The sequence below is a fragment of the Haliaeetus leucocephalus genome, unplaced genomic scaffold, assembly GCF_000737465.1.
Source record: "Haliaeetus leucocephalus isolate CR32 unplaced genomic scaffold, Haliaeetus_leucocephalus-4.0 Scaffold848, whole genome shotgun sequence".
NCBI classification, from domain to species: domain Eukaryota; kingdom Metazoa; phylum Chordata; class Aves; order Accipitriformes; family Accipitridae; genus Haliaeetus; species Haliaeetus leucocephalus.
In genome coordinates, this window is record NW_010973284.1 from 8,626,948 (window position 1) to 8,652,658 (window position 25,711).

Below are 25,711 nucleotides of genomic sequence, written 5' to 3' on the forward strand. Positions count from 1 at the left end.
TACTAGTTGAGGAATTGGTCTTGGAACAGTCACAGGTGGAAGCTTTAAAAACAAAGGTTTTGGTGCTCTAGCTACTGTTATTGACAGCTAATAATTTTCCTTATGTCAACTGAAAGTTGATCTGTTTTTTATAGTTAGGGATCCCTTGTGCATTCCTTAATGTGAAATGGTTGCTTGCAATAGCAGTAGATTGGTCACCAACTGCTACTGAAGTAGAATAGAACGTTACATTTTGTGGGTTTCCTCCTGCTTAGTTGCTTGCTTTAGCAAACAAAATTTATTAAAAAAAAAGGGGGGGGGGGGGGATGAAAGTTGTTTGTTACCAGTTAAATTTTGAGTTCCAAACCTATTCATCTGGTAGTAGCCAGACCATAGGGTATTTCCATGAATCTAATGGAAAAGTTCATTACATTGTCTGTCTTTACTGATGATGCTGTGTGGTTGGTTGTGGTGGGTTTTTTTCCTTTTTTTTTTCGTGCCCCCACTTGGATATCTTCTGCTTTTTTTCTTATTCCCTTAAACTGATGTCAGCTGTGTTGGAGTCCTGTGAAAATTATTAGATATGTTTACAATAATGGTAATCTCAATATCTTGTATTTTAGGATCCAACAAGAGTAGAGAAGACAGCAAATTACCTAAGATGTGAGAAGTCCTTCCTTAGCAAAATAAAACCTTGTTTTCAAAATGGACCGAAGTAAGCGGAATTCAATAGCAGGATTTCCACCACGCTTGGAGCGCGCTGAAGACTTTGATGGTGGTGCTGGAGGAGAAGGGACTGCATCCCAGATAGGAAGAGTTTGTACCTCTTCATACAGAGCCCTGATAAGTGCCTTTTCCAGACTTACTCGTCTCGATGACTTCACATGTGAGAAAATTGGCTCTGGTTTCTTCTCTGAGGTGTTCAAGGTGTGTGTTTAGTTCTTTCCTCTCCGTGTTGATTGCTTCATGTTTGGTGCTGAGAATGTACAAGACTTCAGCAGAAGTACTTTTCACTGAAGTCGACTGTTTGTTCCTATATTTGCTTTACTCAGGATGAGTGAGTGATGAAGAGCTTGCAGGTCTTAAATATTTCCTCTGTCACCCTTCCAGCAGTTTTTTATCACTTGTAATTTATTTGGGGAGGTGCAGAGGCTATTTGGGAGAAACAGTGAAAGCTAAAAAAAAATAAAAATTGGTTTATCTTTTGGTCTCTGCCATGTATTTTTGCATTCATGTGGTGTATTAAGCATCAATGGCTACTGGTTCTCTCATATGTAAGCGTGAATGTGTTTAATTTAGCTATTGTATTAGTTTTGTGGGATTGTACTCATTCCTTTGGTAGTCTTTGCCTCCCAACACTAGATGCGTGTGTTAGGAGATCTACACATGATTACTGAATTTGAAACCACAAAATTTATTGCACTGAAGTTACGATACAATTAGTTGCTCTTCTCTTTTTCCTTTGCTGCTTGTTATGCCATGCCTCTAACGCAAATAATCAGAGATTGGTTTGAAGTAAACAGTATGAATGAGAAAATCTGATGTTGTCAGTGACTTGCTGCTATGAAGCTGGGAAGTGGGTAAGGTCTTTGTAAAGCAATTTGTGAAACCATACAGGCAACCTCAATTTTGTAGTTCTGGTGATATTTCTGCTGTTCTGACTGTTCTGGTAGGGTTTATCGTAGAGGAGTAAGACATTGAGTTGACTCCCAGGCTTTCAGACATTGCAAAAATAATTTGTTTCCTTGTCCTAGTTCTTGACTTTAAATGAAGTCACCCTCCAAATTATTTCCATTTCAGTGAAATGTCAGAAAACTTTATCTCACAATATATTAAGTCCATTCCATGACACTTCATGTGGTCCTTTCTTGAAGAAGTTAAATCAAAAAGCCTCTTATCAAGCTTTATTGCTGTGAATAGGTATGTGAATTAGAAAATGAAAATTATCTTAATGTTGCTTTAATACCCAAAGGCATTCAGATCTCCATATATATCTCTTCTCTTGTGTAAAGGCAAGTCACTCAACAGAAGTTTTTTGTTTAGCTAGGTATATGGAATTAACTTCCACTAACACAAGTTTTTAATTCTTTCGAATGGGCAGACATGAAGAATTTTATTTGGGGTGTGTAGGAGACTTGGTACAGGGCACCTCTTTGTAAAGCCAGCTTGTATACCAACCGGAAAAAAGGGTTTGGTTTTGGTTTTTTGTTTCTTATTTTCTTGTTTGGAAAACTTTCTGTAGTGCATTTTGTAGCAACTGTTTTTGTATCTGGACGTTTCTTAATGTGAAATGAACTGATTTGTAAAGTTCTGTGTGCCACTAGAGCTCATCTTTACAGCTTTTATGGTGAAGCTGTTGTGAAGTGTGTAAGGATACCAATAGACTTGGGTCATCTCTAAGTAGCTGGGGAATAATGACCTTGGTTTGTTTGTGTGAATTTCAGAATTCATGTTTTGGAGTAGTTTTGTCTTAGGTTTAACTCAGTGTTACTGATTAGACATTGTGTCTTTTCCCATTCTGTAAATTCAGGATTTAGCCTTCTTTAATGCTTGGATTTTCCAGTGCTTACGTTATGAATTTATCCTATAGTGGTATTGCCTATCGTATTTATGTTGGGATTTCAAAAAGTTTTGTAGTCAAATAGCTACATACTTTGTGAACAGACTTACTAGGTGGAATAGCTATAATATTCTACCATGCCTTGGTGAGCAACATCATGGAGAAGCACCCTGAGGCAAGGTGCTTCTATAGCCAGCAGAAAGGTATGGTATTAATGATCATTAGGAAAGAAAAGTAGGTGGGGGAAAAAACTGACTAAAAGTAAAGGTAAATTTCCAGCACTCATAGTAATTGATTTAAGAATATCTTATTTTAAGAGAGCACTTGGTTTAGTCAGGTAATGACATACAGAGGTAAACATCTGTTTGAGAACTTATGTTGATTGAGAGAAATCCGTGATATCCAGTTTACCTTCCTGTGCATAAATAAGTCTGCTAACTCTTTAAAAACCTTCCCCTGCCATTCCCCCTTTCAGTAAGCTAAACTAGACATCACGTGGTGTCAGTCTGCAATCAGTGGCATTACTCTTAAGAGAGCGATGGTAGTAGCCTGAGTATCTAGTGTCTGTTTTCCCAGAAACAACCACAGACCTCCTGCAGGGAGACAAGGAGTGATAAAGCCTTTTCTTTCACATCAGTTTCAAACAAGGTCTCACTTCAGTTTTGGCACAAAGGGGTGAGAATGCATTATGACCTTATCTTAGATGCAGTTCCATACCCAATTTAAGCAGGTTTCTGTTCTGGTAGTTTATCAGCCTGACCACCTCTGTCATTAATCCTACTGTGCTGATGATCAGATTTCATGCAAGAACCTTGATGTGCTTCCAGGAAGGAGAGCCTCATGGTTTGACACAGTTAAAGTTCAGTCTGATTTGCAGACTCCCAGCTAAATGATTGAACTTGAGAAAAATCCAGGATAGTCTTGAACTCGAGATAGTTCTAGACTTACTACATAAGTAACTTTACAAGACCAATGAAGCCTTCCCTTTTAAATTAGCAAAGGTGTTTCAAAAAACCTCATGTCACGAGAGCTTTTTCAGTTACGTATTTGTCTATTGTTTTGTGAGTATTATACATTGGGTTCACTCAAGTGATTTAGCAAAGAACCCTTGGACTGTTTTGAGCATTTGGGATTTTTGTTTTGCTATGTAACTGACATTTGATTTCAATGGTTTCTTCCCCTCCAACCTTTTCTGTGGAAACTCCTTTTGTAATACAGTGGATAGAAGTTGCCTTCTCTTGACTTGGGAATAGGAGTGCATTACAGATTAGATGTATATATTAATGGTCATATGTGCTATGAATGATCTTTTAGCATTTCTAGTGCACCTCTATTCATACACAAATTAAACTTTGTGGTTTATTCAGCATAAAATATTAAACTAGCATTTTGATTTTGTTAGCCATCACTATAACACTTCAAACTCACATTCACCTGAGTATTAAGTATTATAGAAACTAGCTTAGAAAAACTGAACCTAGTTAAACTATTAGCAGTCTAGTTTGAAGCAGCTGATTGACTAGTGCCTGTTCTAATTTTCAGCAGCAAGTGCAGCACACTGAGGTTTGCTTTTAAGATTGAGGTAGGCAAAGACTGTTTATGTAAATGAACAATGCCCAGCCATGATCCCAAACCTTTAAATTCCTAGCTGGGAAGACCAGTAAGGGGTGATGAAGCTATAAGTAATTGTGGGGAAGATAAGCATCACACTGAAACTAAATACTTTATTAGGAAATGGATACTATTAATTATAAAATGTGTGTGTTGGAACAGCAGTCAGACTAAAATCCAGGATCTTTTTCTATTCAAATATACCTTCAGGTTCAAAGCCAGTACTAAATATTCAAGTTGCTGTAAAATTCCTTTGGGTGTTCTTGTTGGCTCTGCATTCTGTAGCTGAACTTTTGAGAGAGACTGGAAATACTTCAGCACTTTGGCTGAATGTTAAAAATGGACTTTTTGCAGTTTATTATTCATGTATACATGAAAACAGGGATCATTGGTCCAATATAGAATTGTGCAAGTTCAGTCTCCTGTGTGTTTGTATGTTGGGAAGGTCATGTCGCTGTACAGGTGTGGTCACTGGGGAATTTGAGGGTTTTGACTGTTGAGGAATGGTGAAGTCTTTTGACAGCCAGGGAAGAATTCATAGTTTTGTCTTGGGCAATTCTGGATGCTAAAATAGATGTTTCAGGGCTGACAGTTCTGCTGTTTTAAATATGCCTAGCCATCTAATTAGCATTACCATCAGAAGATTAATTCAAGAGGAGGAAAACAATTTGTCTGGGTCACTCCCATTAGTTCTGTAGTGCAGGGGACACCTCACTGCCATTGTAATAATGGGCTTAACTGTTGAAAGCTCCCCCCTCCCCAACAGCTAGAGAGTTGACATATGTATAACAGGGAGAAGAATAACTTCTATTTGTCAGGGAACATGCTCTGACAAAACTGCTAAAGCTAGTGCAGCCTTCCAAAGATTATCTTTGGGACAGGCAGAGATCAAATTTGAAGACAGAACTCACGTCAACAGGGCCACAGTCTTGACCACCTTGAATTGTGCTTTTAACCTTGTAGGAGTCAAGAGATTTACTAATCAAAATTAGTCATCAGAGAAAAAAATTCCATCTTATGAAATACTCTAAACAATATGTCAGTATAGTTTGTATCTTAAGCATACACGTGGGAAGGTTATTCATGTGAGCAGTGAAAAAGGTGCATACTTGGAAAAAAAAATCAGTTAGTGAAATACTTGTTTAATGGTGCATGGGCAAAGATGAGCCTATGAATATAAGATGTATAAGACATAATGCAAAATAAACTGCCTTTTATAGCCAAAATACTAAGCAGCTGAGCATGGGTGCCTCCAAAGAAAAATTTTGAGATGGAAATCAGCCCTCCCATTTCAGCATACTTACTAACAGCACCAAGCACTAAGTACTCAGTTTATGATCCCCTATAACTTGAGATCCTTTCTGCAGAACTTCTGGCTAGACAGTTTTCCTGTTTTCGCACTTGTGCAGCAAATATTTTTTTTAATTCTAATCCTGCCTCAGAAGTGCTTGGCCCTCCTTCACTCCTTGGTTTGACTTCAGGCAGATTCCTCCAGAGTCCTACATGATAATCTTACCAGTTTACCTGTGAACCACTAGCTACTCCTTGATTATGGTTTTACATTGCTACTTTATAGTAGTTCCTTCTAGATCACATTTGTCTGGCTTATTAAGATGTCTTGTAAGATGCATCAAAGCCATATGAAAAACGAGATACGATGTGCTGATATGACATGGATACCCATGAGAACAAATGCAGGAAATAGGTCACTGCTATTCTGTGATGTATGGACTCCATAGCCTATGAAACTAGCACTATACAGGTGTGAGGCCTAGTCAGAAAACAGAGGGCAGTGTACTTTGGTTGACTTAACAAGAGGGGTGGTGGGTGCATATGGGTCAGTATCCTCAGGATATTCATGCTGTATGTGCTTATGGTGTAAGGCCTCCTGTCTGAATACCCTGGAATGATGGTCCTCAATTCATCAATTAGTTGCTAGTCTTTATTTTGTATGGTCAAATTTATGTGCTCTGAGTTTCAAAAGTGCTGACTGATCAGGGAAGGTGCATCTGTCTAAATACATACCTTGTGCCTGAGGTTAGGATCCTGTTTCTCGTATTTATTTAATGTCTTCAAGATGCCTTAAAGATAAGCAGCATCCAGCTGTCTAATGTGAAAGGAGAAACAGGGCTGATGTGGAGCTGTGCTTAGGGGTAGTGTGAAGAACACATATATAATTCTTTTTTATCAAATACTTGTAATGTATTTAGGATAAAACTGGTAGTTCTGTTACCTCTAATGTACGCTATCTAGTATCTTTTATGTTTTGTATCGTTTATGATACTATGTCTCTCGGGCACATTGTCATGCTGGTGGGATTGGTCTCTGGAACATCTGTGGTAGATCTGAGAGATACTACTGACCTAGCTTTCCCAAAGTGACTCATTGAGAGCAATTTTTTTTTTTTGTGCTTTATGACTTTATTACCATTCTGCTTGATTAACATCTTTCTCTGTGTTTGTTTATAATTTTGCAGGCCTTGAGGAGTCCAGTGCAGAAATGTTTGATGTCGTTTTCTTCTTTTGGCCTCTGACCTAGGTTTGACAGAACTTGCTAACTAGAATAAAGAGTGCAGAGTAAGCAACTGTACAATAGAGTGAGGGACTAACTCATAGGACTTCGGACACAAAGTTATGAGAATAGACAGGTCACCTGACAAAAAAAAAAGTATGTGTCTTGGTTGTCATGAATATCTATTTTCATGTTATACTTTGCCCATTATGTCTCATGGTTAAACTATATGTTTAAAAATAAAGGCATTATGGACTTCTCAAACAGTTAAGGCTTGGAAGAGTTATTAGGTCATCCACACACACCCTGCCACATTATGTTTTACCAGTAACTGGTATTTTGTCTACAGCATATATTGATACCACATACAACACAGGTATACCCTCCCCCCCCCCCCCACCCCCCCCCCCCTTGTTGGTTCTTTAATTCAGTTCTGAACTGAAGACCTCAAAGACAGTAGCATGGATTCCAGTGCTCAGTGTGTATCCCACTGTTGTAAATTTGTACCTAACTTGAACTCTCTGGACATGCTAGTCCATGCAGTTATTCTTTGTATCGTTTTGGCTGGGCCAGTGTCTTTTTAGTACCTCTTCTTTACTCCCTATAAAACTTGATGTACATTATCAAGTTAGGTTTTGACCCTTTTGGTGTGTTAAGTAGTCCCAATTTCTGTCTTCTTTCCTGTCCCACGCTGCCTCTGGAAATGACCTAGTTCTTGCAATACAGGTTTAAGTCTTTCCAGCATTTTCTCCATCATCTTTGTCTTTTTAAAGCGGACATCCTAACTCAGAATGCCCTAGTTTTGTTCTAACAGTGACATGTAAAAACTATCCTTTTGCTTTGTGTCACACTCTCTTATAACGCACACCACTTGTTATCATAGCACATTAGCACCTTATGTTTAATGGGTATGGGTCTCCTGTTCTGTAGCCTTCAATCCTTGTTCATAGTGAAGTTTTTCCTTTGGATCTGTTAATTTTTGCTCAGATGGATGTAAGAAATGAATTGGCCTTCACTGCTCTAGTGAAATAACATAGACAGGGTAATGCTACAAAATTCGAAGTTTCAAAATTTTCTGAGTGGCAACTTCCATCATTGAGCTGGAAGTGAATGCAGAATATTCAGTAACAGGAGGCCTAGCTCAGTTCCTCTGGAAGCTCATTAAAAGACTTCCCTATCTTATGCTGCTTTGTCATGTACAAGTGTATCTTGAGCTATCGTTAGCCAGTCTTTAATCTAGTTGTAGTGGGTTGTGGCATGAAGTCACATGTCTTACTGAAGTTTGTGTGTTCATGTATGTATATTGCTATTGTAAAACACTTATACAATTAGCTTAATAAATCTTGTCACCTAATTTTAAAATTAATGTAAAGCTAGGAAGGGATATTATGAGAACTACTACAGTATCCTTAGGTGAGCCAGGCTTAAGTATATGTGTTCTCTTGGCAGCTATTTTAGGCTTGTCCTTTAAACTTCCATTATAGAAGATTCTAGAACTTCCTTTGGTGTATCCAGGGCATATTTTACTATTATTATTTTTTTTAACTATCCTTTTATAGCTAAAACTTCCCAGTTTGAGTTGTTTCTACAGCTGGTCCTGTCTGTTTGCTTAGTGACTCTACTAGCAACTCATTACTGACAGAGGGTTCAGTTTTCCTGTGGCATTTAGTGATATATCATGTCAACGGAGGCCTTCTTCCAAGAGTAAAATGTCTTGTGAGTGTGTGGAAGGAGGGAAGGAGATATCTGAGTAGTTTTATAAATGAGCATGCAGAGAAGGGAATGCCAATTCAGATTAAAAGGAGGGGATGACTGCAAAAAGGAACATGGAAAAGGTGCAGAAAAAGGGGCAAGTGAATATGAATTCAAGGAAAGGGAGCTGCTGCTTGGTTTTCAGCCCATGCTCAGCAAAATCCCACTGGAGAGGGTGTTGGAAACCAGTGGCTCAGAGTTTGTAGACTGCACTTTCCAGAACTGGGATCTTTATTAACTTGGGTTTTGACAGATAAGCAGGCACTGCAATATTTGAATTGTCAATGTGTTTTAAATGTAAATGTGAGTCTGTGCATTATTGCCAGTCTTTGCAGGATGGCCAAGAGTAGAACTGGTGTAGAGCTCATTCCTGCGGGACAAGGCCCCAGCACACTTCCAGGATTCTACAAGCAAGTTCTTACTGTCTCCTCTCTGTGCACCTGTTTACCACAGAAATGGGATGTCGCCCTTCAGGACTGTCAAACCAATACCTTCCCCCCTGAATCCTTCTAAGGAGGAAGGGGTTAAATGTCAGCGTAAATCAAGAGATTCTGGGCATTCCGACTGGAGACAAACTTTTCTTAATCCTAACATAACCTTTTAATTATTATTTCAAAACTCTCAGCATAAACACTGACAACAGGAAAAAGTTCCTTTCATTGTTAATACCAAAATAAGATTAATTTGGCTCTTAGTACAACTCTGGCTTTTGCTTCTGAACAGTTTCACTGCTTTGTCACCAGACTTTAGGCCAACATTACATTCTTCAAGGTGACATCAATATCTCCATAAAATGACTTAATTGGGCAGAATGCTTGTGTGTTTTTCATGTAGAGGAAGATGGGAGAACTAATTTTGTGTAGCTGTTTTTCTTTATGGTAGGTGTTGTATATGAGGTTTAGTGTTGCTGGAACCATAGCTTGGTTAACACAGTGCGTGTATGAACTTGTATCATGTCCCCAGACTTACAGTGCAGTAACAAGAGTCTTCCTCTTGTCATTAGTAGTGTACTGGAGATAATTGCACTTATTTTTTTCCTGGAAACTAATTCTTGCCCAGTAGGCATAATTGCTTTCTGCAAGTTTTGCTTACATCAAGCTTTGGCATATTTATTACTGTTTAGGTCTTCCTACCACACTGTACATCTTTATGTGTTTTTCTTTGCTTTATAGATTTGTGGAGTCAAAAGCATAGGGTTGAAAAAGACTTCATGTCATCTTGCTCTTCATCCTTTTGTCCCAGGGCAAAAGCAGCTCTATCTGTCGTTCTTTGTGGACATCTTAACCTAGTCTTTAAAACTGATAGTAGAGATTACTGCAGTGGAAGATACTAACTCCCAGGTATCTCTGAAGAATCAATTTTACTGAGCAAGGGGGAGGAGTGGTTGCATCATAAGCCACACTGAAAAACCTCCAGCAGTAGATTAGGCTACTCTGACTTCCTGTGAAGATGATGTGCATGAACAGCCCCTTCATCTGGTTGAGCTGGGAGGGCAGAAGCTCATGGTAGAGGGATGGTAAAAACTTACTGAAGAAGTGAGAAAGCATCTGGAATATTCGCTTTCCATCATCTATGTATCTTTCCATCATCTCATACCTTCTCTATTTAGAATGATTGCCATTTTGTCTTAAGGAACGAAATAGTAACACTGTCGATTTAGAAATTTGAAGTACAACAAAAATACCTTTCTGCATGATTCATAAGGAAGTATTTCTGCTGTTCAGGTTAAAAATATTCTGAAGCCAGCACTGAAGTAGAAGTCAGCTGATAATGTGAAATTTCACAGGAAACCTCAAATCTATCTCATGCTTTTTCTTTGTCCTTACTGCTTCTGTTTCAAAGTTGTCCCATTTTCTACTGTGTTGTTTTGAACATTCAGTGTAAGGTTTGCACTAGGAAAGGATCCTCTTCGATTGCCTCTGGAATTAGCAGCCTGATCAGGGGCCTGAACAAATGTAGGTGTTCTTCAAAAACTTTGTAAAATATTAGAGGTGAGATCATACAGTAACCTTAATATTTGTAGGACTATTTGATAGGCTTAAAAGGTAGTTTATTTTACTTCCCTATGAAGCATTTGTAGGAAACTTTCTAGTTGTATGTATTAAATACTTTTTCAGCATTGGATATTTGACTTTTCTAAAGCTGGATAACTGTAACACTTGGTGTCAAAATATGGGGAAAAATAAACAATAAAGATTGGTTTAATAACTAGAAAAGTGATCAGTGAATTACTTCAGTCTTAACGTGTTTGGTGTATAAAAACAATGTCATTACAGTGCATAAACAGTCTTAAAATGAGAAAATAGTTGTTTGAAGGTGCTCTTCAGTGTAGTGAAAAAAAGGCATAATAAGGCCTAATGGCTAGAAGCTGTAATAAGAAGTGTGTTTATTTTTAAAAATTAAATGGCTGTGGGAACAGCCTCATCAACCAGAAATTATCTTTTCTCTCCTGTTGGTTCGTTGATCATATTTGTAGCCATCTTGTTTTTTTTTAAAATGTTCTTGATTAGGCTTGGCAAGGTGTTGAGAAACTTACAGCTACCAACAGTTTAAGGCCACCAATTTTGGAAACTAATGGTCTAGACAATTGGATTTTTGTTTTTTTGTTTGTTTGGTTGTTTTTTTTTTTTTTTTTACTGAAGTGTTTGGGTTTTTTCTCCTTGAGATTGGTGTTGCTACATCAGGGAAAATGAGATACTTCAGGCTCTGATTATGACATACAGTGGCAGAAGAAGTCCTCGTATGTTGGAAAACGAGTAGGGAATGAGTAAGTGGATTATTCTACATATTGGTTATGAGGATCTAATATTTGGTCTTGTAGGCATGGGGAATATACCTTGTGACTGAGAAGTGACACCCATTTGAGCAGTGGGTGTCTTCCCTCACTCAGGTGTGGTGCATTGTTCCTTTTCTGAATTTCATTCTGTCGCAGTGGGATAGAGCCATTGCACTTGTCAGTGCTTTCCCTGTGTGATGTGATGCCTGTTTAAAGACAGCAAATCTTGTCCACACATGCCTTTTGGTCTCACTTCAATGGGATTCAATTTTAAGCTGAAAATCTTCCCCTACTGACTAGTAGAGCAAACTCTTTCACCTTGCTGAGGATGACAGAAGCAAGGTATTTGAGGCTTAAGGTCTCTTATGTGAATTTACAGTGTTAAAACACGCCACTAATTGTTTGCTTGGGAATACAGTCACTCTGTGTATTATATAAACTGGCCAAGAAGGCTAGAATAACTTTGAAACTTCATTTCAAGCTCTTGAGTTATATTAGCTAGGTGGTTCTCATTAGTCTCTTTCTACTCTGGTGCTTGTCAGGAGTAGGAAGAAGTACCATTCTGGAGCTGAGATGAGGCATAAATCCTGAAGATGCTGGTGCTTTCTTACTCAAAGTAGAAGTCTTATAAGTTTGGTTTGTCTCACACTGATGTGTGAAGTATCAGCCTTTTGGAACCCTTCTACCAACTGCTAAGATGATTTGTATGGTAACCACTAAACCAGACAGTTGTCTTCCTCTTCCTAATGATTTTTTGGTTATTGAGGTGCCAAGTCACTGTCATCCTAGTCCTTGTCACTTAATTAGCCAATGCTTTTTATAGGGCTTAGGCTGTGGGGAGAAGTAGTAATAAATAGGCCTTACTCCAACAGATCATTAATACAGGAATTAAAAACCTCATCTGTGTTATTATTCTTTATGGATTGTATAATCAGGGCAAAATACTCATTTCATCCCTACTCATGAGTATCATTAAAATTCAGAATTACCTGACTTGCAGGGCACTCTTACATTTAGCAGAACTGAGAATGCTTTGAAATACAAAGTAGAATGGAGGGCTAGTTCACATTTGTTATCTGAAATAAGTTCTGATTTTTATTTATTTATTTTCTGGCTAGAAGTCTTAAGATGTGTGTGTTGTAATCACCTTATGACATCAGCTGAGGAAACACTGGGAGTGACTCAAAAGCTGTCACCAGGTAGCAGGTCTAATGAAAGCCTTGCCTTTTGCAGTGGTGTTGAAAAATTTTAAGAAAATTTTCAAAATCATATTTCTGTAATACTTTTTCCTACAGTCCTACTCTGCATTACTACAAGTAAAGTCTAAAAACTATACTAAGTGAAGCAAATTAAAAAATGGGGGAAAGAGTTTTGCTTATATTACATTTCACTTTCTCTGGTTTGGTCAGCCAGCTTCTCTGCTGAAGAAAGAAATCTCTGGAAAATATGGCAGAACTGTCGTTATACACTGAAAGTGATGGATTTTTTTCTTTAGTAAAAAGCCAGAACAAAAATCACTGAAACCAACTTGATGCTAAAAGAATACTCAGTCAAAAAAATGAATGTAAATTAATGTAAAGTTGTCCATTTTGAAATGTACTTATCATCTGTTTGGAATCCTGGCCTCTTCTAACTCTTGTTGAGCAGCTGGTATGTTGAATGTCTGAGGTAAGTCTTTGCTGTCCTCACAACTAGAGAGAATGCTCACAAATTCTGTCAACAATAAGAAAGGCTCTGATACTGTAACAAGTGGGACCTTGCAATAAGAGATAACCCCCTGGTTGGATTTTGCGTTTAGTACAGTGATTTCTGTAGTTCAGAGTCCTTTGGGCCTTTGATTTTTCTTCAGGAAGAAAAGTTGTGCTAATCTGAGTATCATTGCGCAGTTTCCCGGGGCAAAGCAGGTGGCAAGATTCCCTTGGCATAGAAATGTTTGTGTGCTTTTTGTCTTGTTTTCCATAATAATTTCTCAAGCACAGTTAAATGATCTGCTTAGTTTTCTGTTCTGGATGGAGATGTGCTGGGTTGGCAGCTCTGGGATTTTCTGCATTTTGCCAGCTGGCAAACATGCACATTTGTGTAAGCTCATTCATAGCTGATACTGAGAGACAGGTGCTGATTTACTGTTCTTCAAATAACTGTGCTGGCGTATGTCCAGTATTGACAGGACTGCGCCTAGAGAACAAGAGTGCATCACTTAAGATCATTGTGACACGCCTCTCTGAACACTTATTTACTGGTATTGGGGGGGGGAGTTAAATATATTTCAGTGATGGATTTCACTGCCTATGTCTGGAGAATGTGTGTGTGACAGTAATATACGTGTGTGTTACTGACTAATATGAAATCTAAAGAATGAGAAGTGCAAATTATTATTGATGGCAGTAACAGAAAAGAGACATTGTTTACAGTCTCAGATCCATAGGGAATGCTTCCTCATAGCCCCTTGATAGCCATTGGTAATGAATAGAGAAAGGAACTCCAAAACCTGTATGATGTGGCTTCTGTTAGTCTTTACTGCTTCAGTTGTTGGGAATTCTGCATGCAAGTGATCCAAAACATTGTGTTCCCAGTAGCTGCTGAGGCCATATCCAAATTATATGGACTCACTTCTCCTGTCTGTGTGAGCTCCCTGTGTCTGGGAGTTGCCATGGCTGCTGACCCGATCTCGCTGTGCTTGTCACTGCCTGAGAGTGTTTCGGGGTGGCTGCATGGCCCTTCGTGCTGGGCAGCAGCAGTAGGCACGGCTCTGCACGGGTGGAGCCTTCTGTTTGATAGCCTGGATTAGGGGTTGAGGAGAGGACAGAGCTATGAAACATCCGCTGGAGTAATCGATACTGAGACAGCATTGCTTTGTTAACTAATCCGTAGCTGACAATATGTCTAACACTGAGTCACTAATGACAGTTTGTAACTTTCACATCAGCTGCCTGCAATTAAGTCCTGCAAATCCAGTTCTTGTGCTTCCTAGCCTTTACTGACAATGATGAGATACATAAGAAATTGCATGGTATACTTAATTAGCTGCTTTTTTGCTAGGAGAGCTTAATTCTCAAGAGGAACAGTTCCATGAAGGCTTAAATAACAAGAAACTACTTAGAACTTTTGGTTTTGGCTATAGCTTGAAAGTTATTAAATGTAGCAATTTATCAAACCTTAAGTATCCTCAAGTAAGCAAAATGTAGCTCCTTTAAACTCCCTGCTCTCTTCTTACTTGTGGTTGTGGTCAAGTCCTAGTGCTGTAATTGTGATTATAGTAGCAATAGTTGTATGCCAGCAGGCTCTGTTCTGAAATGTGAGATTGACTTCCTTACTCACGCATGGTAACATTTATTTGCAAGATTTATAAAGGAAATGCAAGGAAGTTATTTCTGCCCAAAATAAAACTTTCTCTCAAGGTTCCCGTACAGATTTTGGAAACAAACCCAACGAATGTGTTAGATGAATAGCAATGATTACATCATTGGTATAGTGGGGGGACTGCATGCTCAGTACCAGACTATTAATATACTGTAAAAGACTGAAGGTGCAATTATATGTCAGGAGAACTCAGCCTGAAGTGTTTTTTTTTTACTTCTAAAGCATCTGCAGATTATGTAAATACCATCATTTTTCATACAGGATAAACCCATAGTAACACAGGAAATATTTAACCGTAAGTATTAAAAATTAAATAGGAAAATATGGACACAGATACAGTATCTGATTATCTTTGTATCACAGTATTATCTTTGGATATTACAGTAGTCATTTATAGATACAGTTAAAGAGGGAATGAAAGTGAAGTAGCATGCCCAGTGCTGTTCAGTGAGCTGATGATAGCTCATGATGATAGCTAACATTAAAAATGAAGAATAAGCTCTTAGTTCTGTACTTGAAACTCAGTATTTCTTTTTCTTTCCTGATTATGACATTAGACTCAGCTATGAAGTACATAGTTGAGCTATATACTGAGGTTGTGGTATAAGAATGCTCTTCTGCATTTTCTTGCCTAGTACTTAAGAGGTGGGTCCATGTTCCTTCTCCTGGATTGCAAAGGGAAATTTATATAGTTACATTCTGCTGAACTGGCTACAAAATCAGTCAACTTCCCCATCCGGGCTGTGCCTGTTTATATCTCATCTCAAACTGTGGAACAATAGTCCTCTTGATTAATTTGTGCTTTCTCTCAAAATAAGACCGTAGTCTCTTTTTGCCTTTATGATTTGATAAAGTTAACGGCAGAGAGATATGCACAGATTCCTATTGTTTAAAATAAGTGAATGCTGTATTTTGGGCCCTGGTTCTACATTACAGGGGGCAATGAAGAAAAACAAAATACAAAAGAAAAATTGAGGGGTTTTTGGCACACACAAATGGATTTGCAAACTTTGCTGAACTGGTGATGCTAGAAGTTACTAAAGTTATCGAAGTAGGATGTTTGATGACAAATACCAAGCCTTTGTACTGGTAAAGGCTCCAACTTTTTTCTGAGTATTTCTCACAACTGTTTTTAGTAATAGAAATTAATGGAGTCACAATTACTGTTGGGCTTTTAAAACATTTTGGGTTTTGTTTTGTGCCTAGTTTCTGTACATCGTCTGAACCTGTGCTAGAGCTCTTGTAACACATGCTGACTAGTTTTGTTTGGCAAAATTTTGTTACACTTGGCAGACTTCTCTCTTGCTGCAAGAAGTTAGAGTATAGTGACATTATATTCTACTACTCTGAAAACAACCACAACCCAATCTGACTCCCTAGGATCAACATAGCAGCTTAATATTATCTGGACTGATGTATTTCTTTAAGCTTCTATTTGTCACTACAAATTTTCCTAGTGACGTGAGATTTTTGACTTGATATAGGCATCACTACTATGAACATGTGTATCTGACTGTGGGTACGTTTTAATATTTAGAAAAACATTTGAGATTCCAGTTTTACAAACAGTGTGATCTGAGCTGAAGAACATGTTTGTCTTCTCAATTAAAGGGAGCTTTCTTCAATCAAACCTAGAGTTTGGGCATTCTTTTAATACATTCATCCTCAAACCATGAATATATGTCCATATGAGCATGATGACTTGATGGTTTGACTGTGGCACTTGAATAAAATGCAGTGAACCCTAACTATTTTTTAAAGATTCCTTCTGCTGTCACAGCAAGGAAGTAGGCTGTTTTTGAGAGAGGTCTTGCATCAGAGCCAAATGCTTGTCTGCTTCAGGACTGTTTCCCTGTCGTTTAGCAGGAAGTCCTATGATGCAGCCTTTTCTCTTTAACAATAATAATTTTTATCATCTCATGTGTCTCACTAGCTTTATTGTGGACTCAGTCACTCAAAGTTATACTATATAGCATAGTTAGTGCAAACAGCATAGGAAGGTAACTAAGGTAATGTCTTGATCTTTTGTCATTGCAAGAGAAGATACTCGCAAATCAGGTGAAGACACAGATTGTTACAGAAGAGAGATTGATAGAAGGCGGCATAGATAAGTAAAAAGCTATTTGACCTTTGCTGTATATGACACTAACATGAAGGCTGCAGGCTGAATGCAGAGGAAATATTTGAATTGGTGAGTGTAAGGTTGGTGAGCCAGTATAAGTAAAAATATGTGCAGCATTTTTGTGGATAATACAGTGAGCTCAGAAACAGGAAGCAAACTCAGGAAAGGTCATATATTTGGACTAGAGAGGGCTGCTTTTAAAATGGTACTTTGGACACATGTCAGGCAAGGTGAAGGTGAAATGGCTAGATGAAGACTGAGGTGTGTAAAAGAATGAAGAAAGAATTGGTGTGGGTGCTAGTGCTAGAAGGGCAACATGATTTTATGTAGTAGCGGTGTAAGTAAAGATCTGTAAGTGTAATTAAGCAGTGAGGCTGGATACCAGAACAGGGGAAGGTAAGGAAAAACTGGAAAGCAATTAAATGCAGTTTTGGAAGAGAATAGTGACAAAATACCTCCAGCTATATAGTGATGATTTGGAAAATAATGAAAATGCAGTGAAAAACTACGGGCAAAGCTGAAAGCTGTATTGGCAGATTTAAAACATCAATATTAGGAAATGTTCTTCAGATGCTTATTCAAAGGCCAGCTGGAAAGGTACAGTTAATACAAATCAAAAAGGCCTTGTGAAAGATGAAATCAGGCTAGATTTTAGCTATTGCTTAAATTCTCCTCTCCTTCAGTCCAGGCAAAAAGTGGAGGTAATATGAATGTTTGGATTTTCAGAAAGCCCTGACATCTATATGATTTAGTAAATAATTATCTAAATGATATTTACAGTGTTTTTAGTTATAAAGAACCTTGTAGCTAAGCAGCAAGCTGAAAATTAAACCCACCAATTTTTGCAGGATGCTGCTTGTGTGAACTCAGTACAGCATTTATATAGCGACTAGTTCTTTTGAATGTAAGCCCTGCTCAATCACTATTATGAGATTTCCTACAAATATATTACTCTCTCTGTACCTGGATCCATGACTTCCTCTACTTCTCACTCTCTTCTAAAGGAAGGGGTAAGGTCCAGGATCAAAACATGGTTTGGAGACACAGTGAACAGGCAGGCCATGCAGCTAGCCATAGCCAGGTCAGAGTGCTGACAAAGTACTTTGAACCTAGAAGAATCAGAGTGCAAAGGGACAGTTTAACTGCCTGCCAGCAATAAAACAGGGAGGCAATATCTGGTTACTGTGACCTCGGAGATGGAGACACATAGGTAAGCAGACTGAGAAGTCAGAAGCATGTGCAAAGCAGCATGGGAAAGCAGCTGTAGGATTGTCAGAATATTTCTAAGCAGAGACATGATCATCCAGACATCGCTGAAAGGTTACTTGCTCTCATATGCAAGGAACCCTAATTAATAATAATGTCAACAGCTTTAAAAGCTTTACAGCAATCTGCAAGTTGCATCAGTGAAAGGTTTGAATTGCATGGGTGAATCCCTGTTTATGTTGAGTATACAGGCATATGCCTGAGGCAGACTACCTTGTAAACAAATGTTAAATTGGATCAGCAATATTTTCAAAATATTTACCAGTTTTGCTTCTGGAGCAGTCAGGTGATTGAAACATCACTTCCATGGTTTCATTACTCAGAGGTGGCCTGAAAGGAGATGAAGCATTAAAACTAAACAGTTTGGCAAGGTTTTGGCAAGGGATGCCAAAGTAGACCCAAATTTTGTCTAGGGTGTGACTGACGGGTAAGTGAGCACAGAGGGTAGTGTAACTGATAGCTCTATGTAGATGATCCGGAGCTTAACCAAGACCCTCAAGATAGGACCTGTCTGTTCCCTGTTGGCAGTCCATTCTTTCCACAGAAATACTGTTTGCCAGCAGTACTTCAGAGGAGAGAACACAATTAGCCTTATGTATGTTCCAAGTGATTAGCATTGTGTTCTACAATATATAGTCTGGTATTTGATTTTATTCATAGTATTGGGTATTGTCTCTTGAGAAGATGCCCTCCCACCTCCAGTTCTGCTTCTTCCTCCTCGCTTAAAGAGCAGCTAGCAAGAGAGGGTCCCTGTTTCCCACCTCTCCTTTGGTTTGATTAGGTAATTTGCTGTTCTGTCAGATTCTGCAGGAATACATCCTTCAACATCAGAACAGTATACAGAAGTTCAAATAAAATTGCTGGCATTACCTTAGTGTCCCTTTGAAACAAAGCACAGTGCAGTGGCGGGTGCTGTTTAGAGACCAGTTATAGGGACAGAATATGCTATATATGCCAGAAATCTGAGCTATTTCCAAGCACGGGGAAAATGATTTTATAAAACGAATGAAAAAAAACCCCAGACTTCACCACAGAACCTTGTTCAGTCTATCAAGACTGAAAAGCCTGCAGAATATCCTTCTGAAATGGAGGATGAAAAATTTTGTCTTTGGAAAAATGGCTCAGTTTTCTCTGGAATGTGGAGTTAGTACTGTGGACAGTCAGACCTTTGAGAAGCAGTTGCTAATCTCTTCCTCTTGCGTATCAGACCTGAGAATCCGGGAAGCATGCAGGGGGACAGTGCCCCAAAAACTTACCCACCCTCTTTTCTGATGTTTCCCTAGCTCAAGAAGAGCGGTCAGAACAAGGAAAAGGCAAAGAACAAGGAAAAAGGTCCTATGGTAGATTCTACTTTTACCTCAGAGTTGAGGCAAAAGGACTTGAAATTTTGGCACAGAACTGAGTGAATTATAGAAATGGGCAGGAAATTAAGAGGTAGCTAGCAGAGTTAATGAAAAGGCAAATACTGTTTAAGACCACACTCCATCTGAGTTCCTGCTTACCTTCTACCTCTATTCATTCCCTGTTGGCAGACCTTGAGGCTTCTGTGTTAGTGGAAAGCTGATTTCTGAGGAAGTTCTGTTGAGAGCATCTCTCTGCCTGTAGGAGTTATGTTCCTTGAAATTCTTTCCTCTTCCCTGCAAACCCCAAATTACTCCACCGCAACACCCAAGATTCCTAACCCTCCTCCCGGAGGAAGTGTGCTGATTTAGCTGCTGTGTATAGATTCAAAGCTTTTAAATTGTCCTTTTTTCTTAATTTAAATTTGCATTGTTGGAACAAATCTTCCTTTCTTAAGTCTATGAAAGCATTTTTTAAATTTTTTTGTTTCTCAACCAAAGCATTACTGCTAATAAAACTAATGTATAACTAAAATATATGTTTGAAAAGTCTGTACATAGACATTGACCTCTCCAATTTATCTTGTTCATTCAAATTGGCTGGGTATGCAAAAGCCGCGTAAAATTAAAAATTAATGAAAGCACACAATAAACACAAGAAACCTGACAAGTAACAATAAACCTCATCAACTTAACATGCAATCATCCAGCTTAAAACCAATAAGCATGCCAAACAGGCGAGACAGGTTGTGTGCAGAAGGATTCTAGATTATCTTGTTATAATGTAGTAAAGCCGTAGTTCAACCAGTTTTATTTTAAACCCAGTATTGCCACTGAAAGGAGGAGTCCCATACTTATGAACTTGCTGTTTGTTTCTGCTCTCGGTGCTGGTTTCTGTATCCTTCTCCACCTCCTTTCTCTGATCCTGCTTGCACTGGGATTACTGGGTGACTGTGGGTGAGGCATTGGAGGAGCTCCTGTGCATGGGCCGGGGGGAAGCAGGAGAAAAAGCATCTGTGGGCTATTTTTCTTACTCAGTCCCTCAATGTTGTTTTACCACTTAACTGCCATGTTTCCAGTGCTACCCTATACTTCAAACTAGGACCTAGGACAGGAATAGGCAACTCAGAAGCGTTAAGCCAGACACACATCTGAAACATGAGACACCCTTTCCTCCCAGTACATCCCTGTGCTGAATTCATGGTGCTTTGTGTCTAGGTGAGAATATGTAGCTGAAATACGCCACTTGTTCTTGAAGATACAGTGTGCGAATAAACCTTGAAAATGGGTATCAATTGCTGCCTCAGACCTACCAGTGAGCCTCACCTCCAAAAAACATACCCAGCTTTCTTCTTAATCTGCTTATCGTGAGTTCAGCTGTTCTTTCTGTAACTCACATAGCACAGCTAAAGAAGCCTTTTATTGGAAAATTGTTGCATCACAGACTTTTCTAACCTTTTTCTAATCTCAGTAAACATGAATGAATTTGCCATGGTTGTAGTTCAGTGCTTTCAGAAGTACACATTTTCTTTTTATGGCCTGCAAGTACTGATGTAGGAAGAAAATAATGGGAACACAATTTCCATGAATACTACTGATATGCATGTGGAAACACTCAGCTGCAAGGAAATTCTAAGGCTTGGCAAATCTTGCACTATTGTGACAACTCCTTTCTGATAGTAGCACACATTTACATAACATTGGTCTGTTTGCTGGTGACAGATAGGCTAGTTTGAGAGTATCAAGTTAGAAATGGCCACAATCATGCATTTCTGACTGGGGAGGGTTACTCTGAATGGTGTGCTGGTTCTGTGCAGTTGCTAGAGAAATCCTCTTTTTCATGCTGACGCTCTGCAGCCACTGCTAACATCCCAGACTAGGTACCGTGTCCAGTAACCTCTCTGCTTTGCAGCAGGTGTTGGTATAAATGCTTTCTGTCCACTGAATGTATAATCTGGTTTGTGGTCTTGGTTCAGAAGTAAACATTGAATGCCTCTGAAATCTGCCCTGTAGCTGTAACCAGGGGGTCCCCTCATAACATGTTTTGTGGAACAATGACACCAACCACTGCAATGGGAAAAGAAGAGGGATATGGGTGGAACGAAGGCAGGTTTCATAGGTCTTGCAGTAGGAAACTATCTCCCTGGGCAAATAAGTGGCTTCCTTTACTTGTACTAAGAAGCTGATAATTTTTTTTTTTCAACTTCTCAAGCTTTCTGTCATCACCAGTTTCAAGAGAAGAGCAAAATACCTTTTCACATTTGGATTGTATGCTGATAGAAAGTCATCTGTGTAAGAGACTACAGAAATCAGAGCATAGATAAAGTAATTTGTCATGAAGGATCTCCAAGTTGTACTACAACGTTACTGATTTTTCAGTCTTGCATTTCATATCCTTACCGTTTTTTGTTTGCATCCTGTAGGTAAGGCACAGAACTTCAGACCAGGTCATGGCTTTGAAGATGAACACACTGAACAGCAACAGAGCAAACATGCTGAAAGAGGTTCAGCTTATGAATAGACTCTCACATCCAAACATCTTAAGGTATACTGGCTTTCTTCTGAATCGTATAGAGATAGGTTGTCTTTAGTAGAGCTTTCCTATTTCCTTTTTTTTTTTTTTATTATAGCTTTATCTGTTGTGAATGTATTAGGACCAGCTTTTAATTTAATGGAAGAAGGGGAGGAGGAAGAAAAAACTTGAGCAAATTGAAAATCCACATGATTTTGGTATCTGGAGTTTACCAGTAATGAGTAACTTATTTCAGAGAAAAACAAGTTTTCACATCATAAATTTCTGATGAATCAGTAAAATGGTATGAAGAGTGAAATTTGGCTTCTTTTCATGAATTTAAATTATTGCAAATTTAACACCATTCATATAAACAATGGTTACTAACCTCACAGATTAACAATGCAAAGTGCCATAGCTTCCTCATATTTTTAGGTCTGTTTTATAGTTTTTAGCATTTTCTTAGTGTAGTATTGCAAGGTGGGATAAGAGGGACTGAAGAAAAGGCACTAGAGTTGAACTGTTCTGATTTACCCGCTCTTGAAAGGAAAAAGGCAGTTCTTGTTTTGCAATAGATTTACTGGATGCAAATCCAGAATGTTTCAATGTTTATCTTCTTATTCCTTGAATCTTTTCAGTCTTGGTTACTGTTTTATGATGATGTGACACTGAATTAACATAATTAGCTGAAGATATAACATTAAGAAGTTTAAAGGTGCACCAAATAACCAATTCTCCTAAACTGCTGTTGCACAGCTGGGATCCATTCTGATAGTCTCAGGCAGTATAGCTCTTTCTGAAAAGTTTTGGAGACACGGTGAACTTTAAGTAACTTAATTTCCTTTTCTTCACTGGACTGTTAAATAGTACAGATGTAGTACTGATTCCTAAAATCCTTTATAACCAACTTTTCTCATCCTTGAAACCCTGGTTCAGTCTTCATCAACTGATGTGTAACATTATTATCTTGTTTTTTTCCTTCAGTATTTATGAGGAGACATATCAGAAGCATTTGGACTATCTGTAGGGAATATTCCATTAATTCATGCCTATTTTCTATTTTTTTTCTTGAAACCCCCAAAACCTGTGAACTTAGAGAATTTTTACTCATAGTAAACTGTATTGGTTTTATCACAATATATTTATTCAAGTGTTGTAGTAATTTGTCTCTAATTAGAATTCATCGTCTGTTTTCTCTGATCCAAGGTGAGGTGAGTTCCCAGAAACTCCTCTGGCTCTTCTGTTTGTTTGTTGGTGGGTTTTGGGTTTTTTTTATTTTATTTTTTATTATGTTAGATATCTGGCTTTTTAGGTTTCAGGATCATTAATTGTTTCTTATATCTATCCACCACTTCCTTTCCCTCAGAATCCTTAGATAAGCAGAGTATGATCCTGGGGACTGATACAGCTGCTTTTTTAGTAAGGTTTGTGGCAAGAATAACTTCATGGGATTGGCATTGTCAGAATCATGAAGTCAGTATACTTTATCAGTTTCTTTATCAACTTGGTGTGGTTTGTAAATCTTATTTTAAAAAACATCTAGCTTTACAACTCTGTTCAAAATAAGGTATTTCATTTGGGCTGGGGTGAGGGAAAGTAGGAAAGGGATAGTTTCAGAGGCAAAAAGCATTCAGTTGCAGCTTAATGTACCCCTTTCCCCCCCCCCCCCCCCCTTGAATGGAGTTACACAGGTGTTGCTGAGAACAAAAGTTATTGTGCTTAGTTCTGAGTAATTGCTGAAATTTAAATGCCTTAGGATGTCTGAGAGATCATACCAATGATATACTGGTCCCCTCTGGCCTTTATAGCCTATGAATAATTTGAAGTCAGTGGTGTTGCACAGATGGTCCTGAAGAAAGAACAATAATGTATTGATTTATGCATGAAGGAGAAAAGGAATTCCATTTGGTCTCCCAGTTATTACACAGGATTGATAGAGAAATCTTTTATTCTGTGTGCTCAACTAAGCAGTTATAAGTGAATACATAAGAAATAAATGACTTAAATAGAAACGGTTTATCTTTGAATAATTTGTTTTGAAGAATAAACTACACTTGCTTGATTTGAGGTTTCTTCAAAGAGAGTTGGTTCTCTGGTAAAAAATACTGCCTTTTTCTTATGTATTAGGTAAGTACCCTTGCTGCAGGGAGCAAGGACATTCCTACAGAAAATGCAAATGAGAAAACTGTATTTAGTTTTAGTTTATTCTTTTATCAAATAATAATAATCAATAAAAACTATTATTTTTCTTTCCATAGTGGATAACTTAGTGGTTTTGTGTGTTAGTTATGTGTCATTCTATTTTTGGTTTAAAATCACTTACTGCAGTGTTTCCAGTCCCTTTATGTCTGGGAGAAGATTTTGCCCTTTTTAAATGTTACCTGCCTATGTGTCTATATATACCTGTATATATACACACACATGCATGCAAACATCTATGTTTCAGAAACCTCTAAATCATTGCTGCTTCTACTACTGTTGTAAAAATTAGTCTAGGACCTATTTCCCACTTTAGAAACACATTAAAAATAATATTTGATAATAATTTGCTTTTATAGTAAAGTGGTGAGAGGTGAAAACGTGTTGTCAGGTAAGAGCTGCTGGAGTAGTATTACTGAGAGATCACTAGGAAAATGTTCTACAACAACGTGTTCCTGCTGAAACTTTTTCTGGGATTATTTTTGGAAATTTTAACCTTGGAAGAGGATCATTCACTTTAAATACTAATACAAGAAGTTCTAATGTATAACTTCCCCTTTCCAGACACTATGAGCTACCTCAGTTCGCTGTTAAATGTTATTTTCTTAACTTAATTTCTGTCCTTTGAAGCTCTTCCTCTATATTACTGAGTAAGCTGTTTTGTCACTAGCGTCAAGTTTAATTATTTATTGATTAGTCACTGGATCTCATCCACATGCCTTGAAGGCGTACTCTGATTTTATCTAATACGTACCTCTGAGCTTCTTCATCTTCTGTAAGCTTTAGGACTACCTACTGTTAACTTACGCTGTAAACAAGTTACTTTCCTTAGTGCTGATCTGTTGTTTGCCAGTAAGGGTAATAGTGGATTCTTAGGCTAAAATGTTGAGATCATGTTGTGCAGTGGTTAATTGTAGCAGGTAGAGGGCTGCGAGGTGCTCTGATATCAAATGGTTTGTAAAATTATGAAACTGCATAGCTACTGGCTTTGCAGCACAAAATCTGCTCTCAGCCTATTTCAACATGTGCAGTTCAGTGAGTTAATGTTTCAGAAAGTGAATGTCAGGTTCAGCAATGATACATTTGTTTTAGTATGCTAGAGTCTTCCTAAATCTGGGTGCATGGTTATGTTTTTGAACATCCTGATGCTTTGGTACCTAAAATTTGTAATTGAATCAATGTTTTTCTCCTAGAACTCTTCCCTAGTTTATATGAACTAAGTCATATGGAAGAGAGAAGAGATTCCTCTTCCTAATAGTGTGTTTGGTAGCCAAAGATCATTATTATCCTTTGGGTGATTAAAAAACCCATCCCTTTGCCAGTGCTGTAAAATACATAGGAACTTTTTACAAGCTATCGATTCCAATGTGGCCACAGTTAACTTCAATATGTTATTGCAAAGAGTCTTGTATTTTTGCCATTGATTGCACTGATGTGAGTAATAAATATTGCTGACCATTAGAAACTGCTTTTGTTTCTGTGCTGTCTGTATCAACTCATTTTCACAGTTACAGATGCCTGTTGAGGTTTTTATCCTAGCCTGCAATCACCGTTCTGGAGTGTGAGTTTGTCAGTAGTTGCTGACTTTCTTCCATTCCTTAGCCTGGTAGAGATTACCTAGAGGCAGTCTGTGTTTTTAGCTTGGTGACACTTTTGTACTGCTTTAGGAGATAGAGTTGTGTCAAGGTATTTCAGTTTCCCTGTTTCTAATACTTGGTGAAGT

The 25,711-nt window shown here is 38.2% G+C and overlaps 1 protein-coding gene across 1 annotated transcript in view; it reads left to right on the top strand.

The window, feature by feature from the left end:
* Window positions 1-606: 606 nt before the first annotated feature.
* The window catches only part of TESK2 (testis-specific kinase 2), a 75,531-nt gene continuing 50,426 nt past the window's right edge, over window positions 607-25,711 (top strand). The window contains exons 1-2 of the mRNA XM_010582464.1: window positions 607-906; window positions 21,701-21,822. Of these exons, the coding sequence (XP_010580766.1) occupies window positions 685-906; window positions 21,701-21,822 (344 nt within the window). The 5' untranslated portion in view covers window positions 607-684. The remainder of the gene's footprint in view (window positions 907-21,700; window positions 21,823-25,711) is intronic.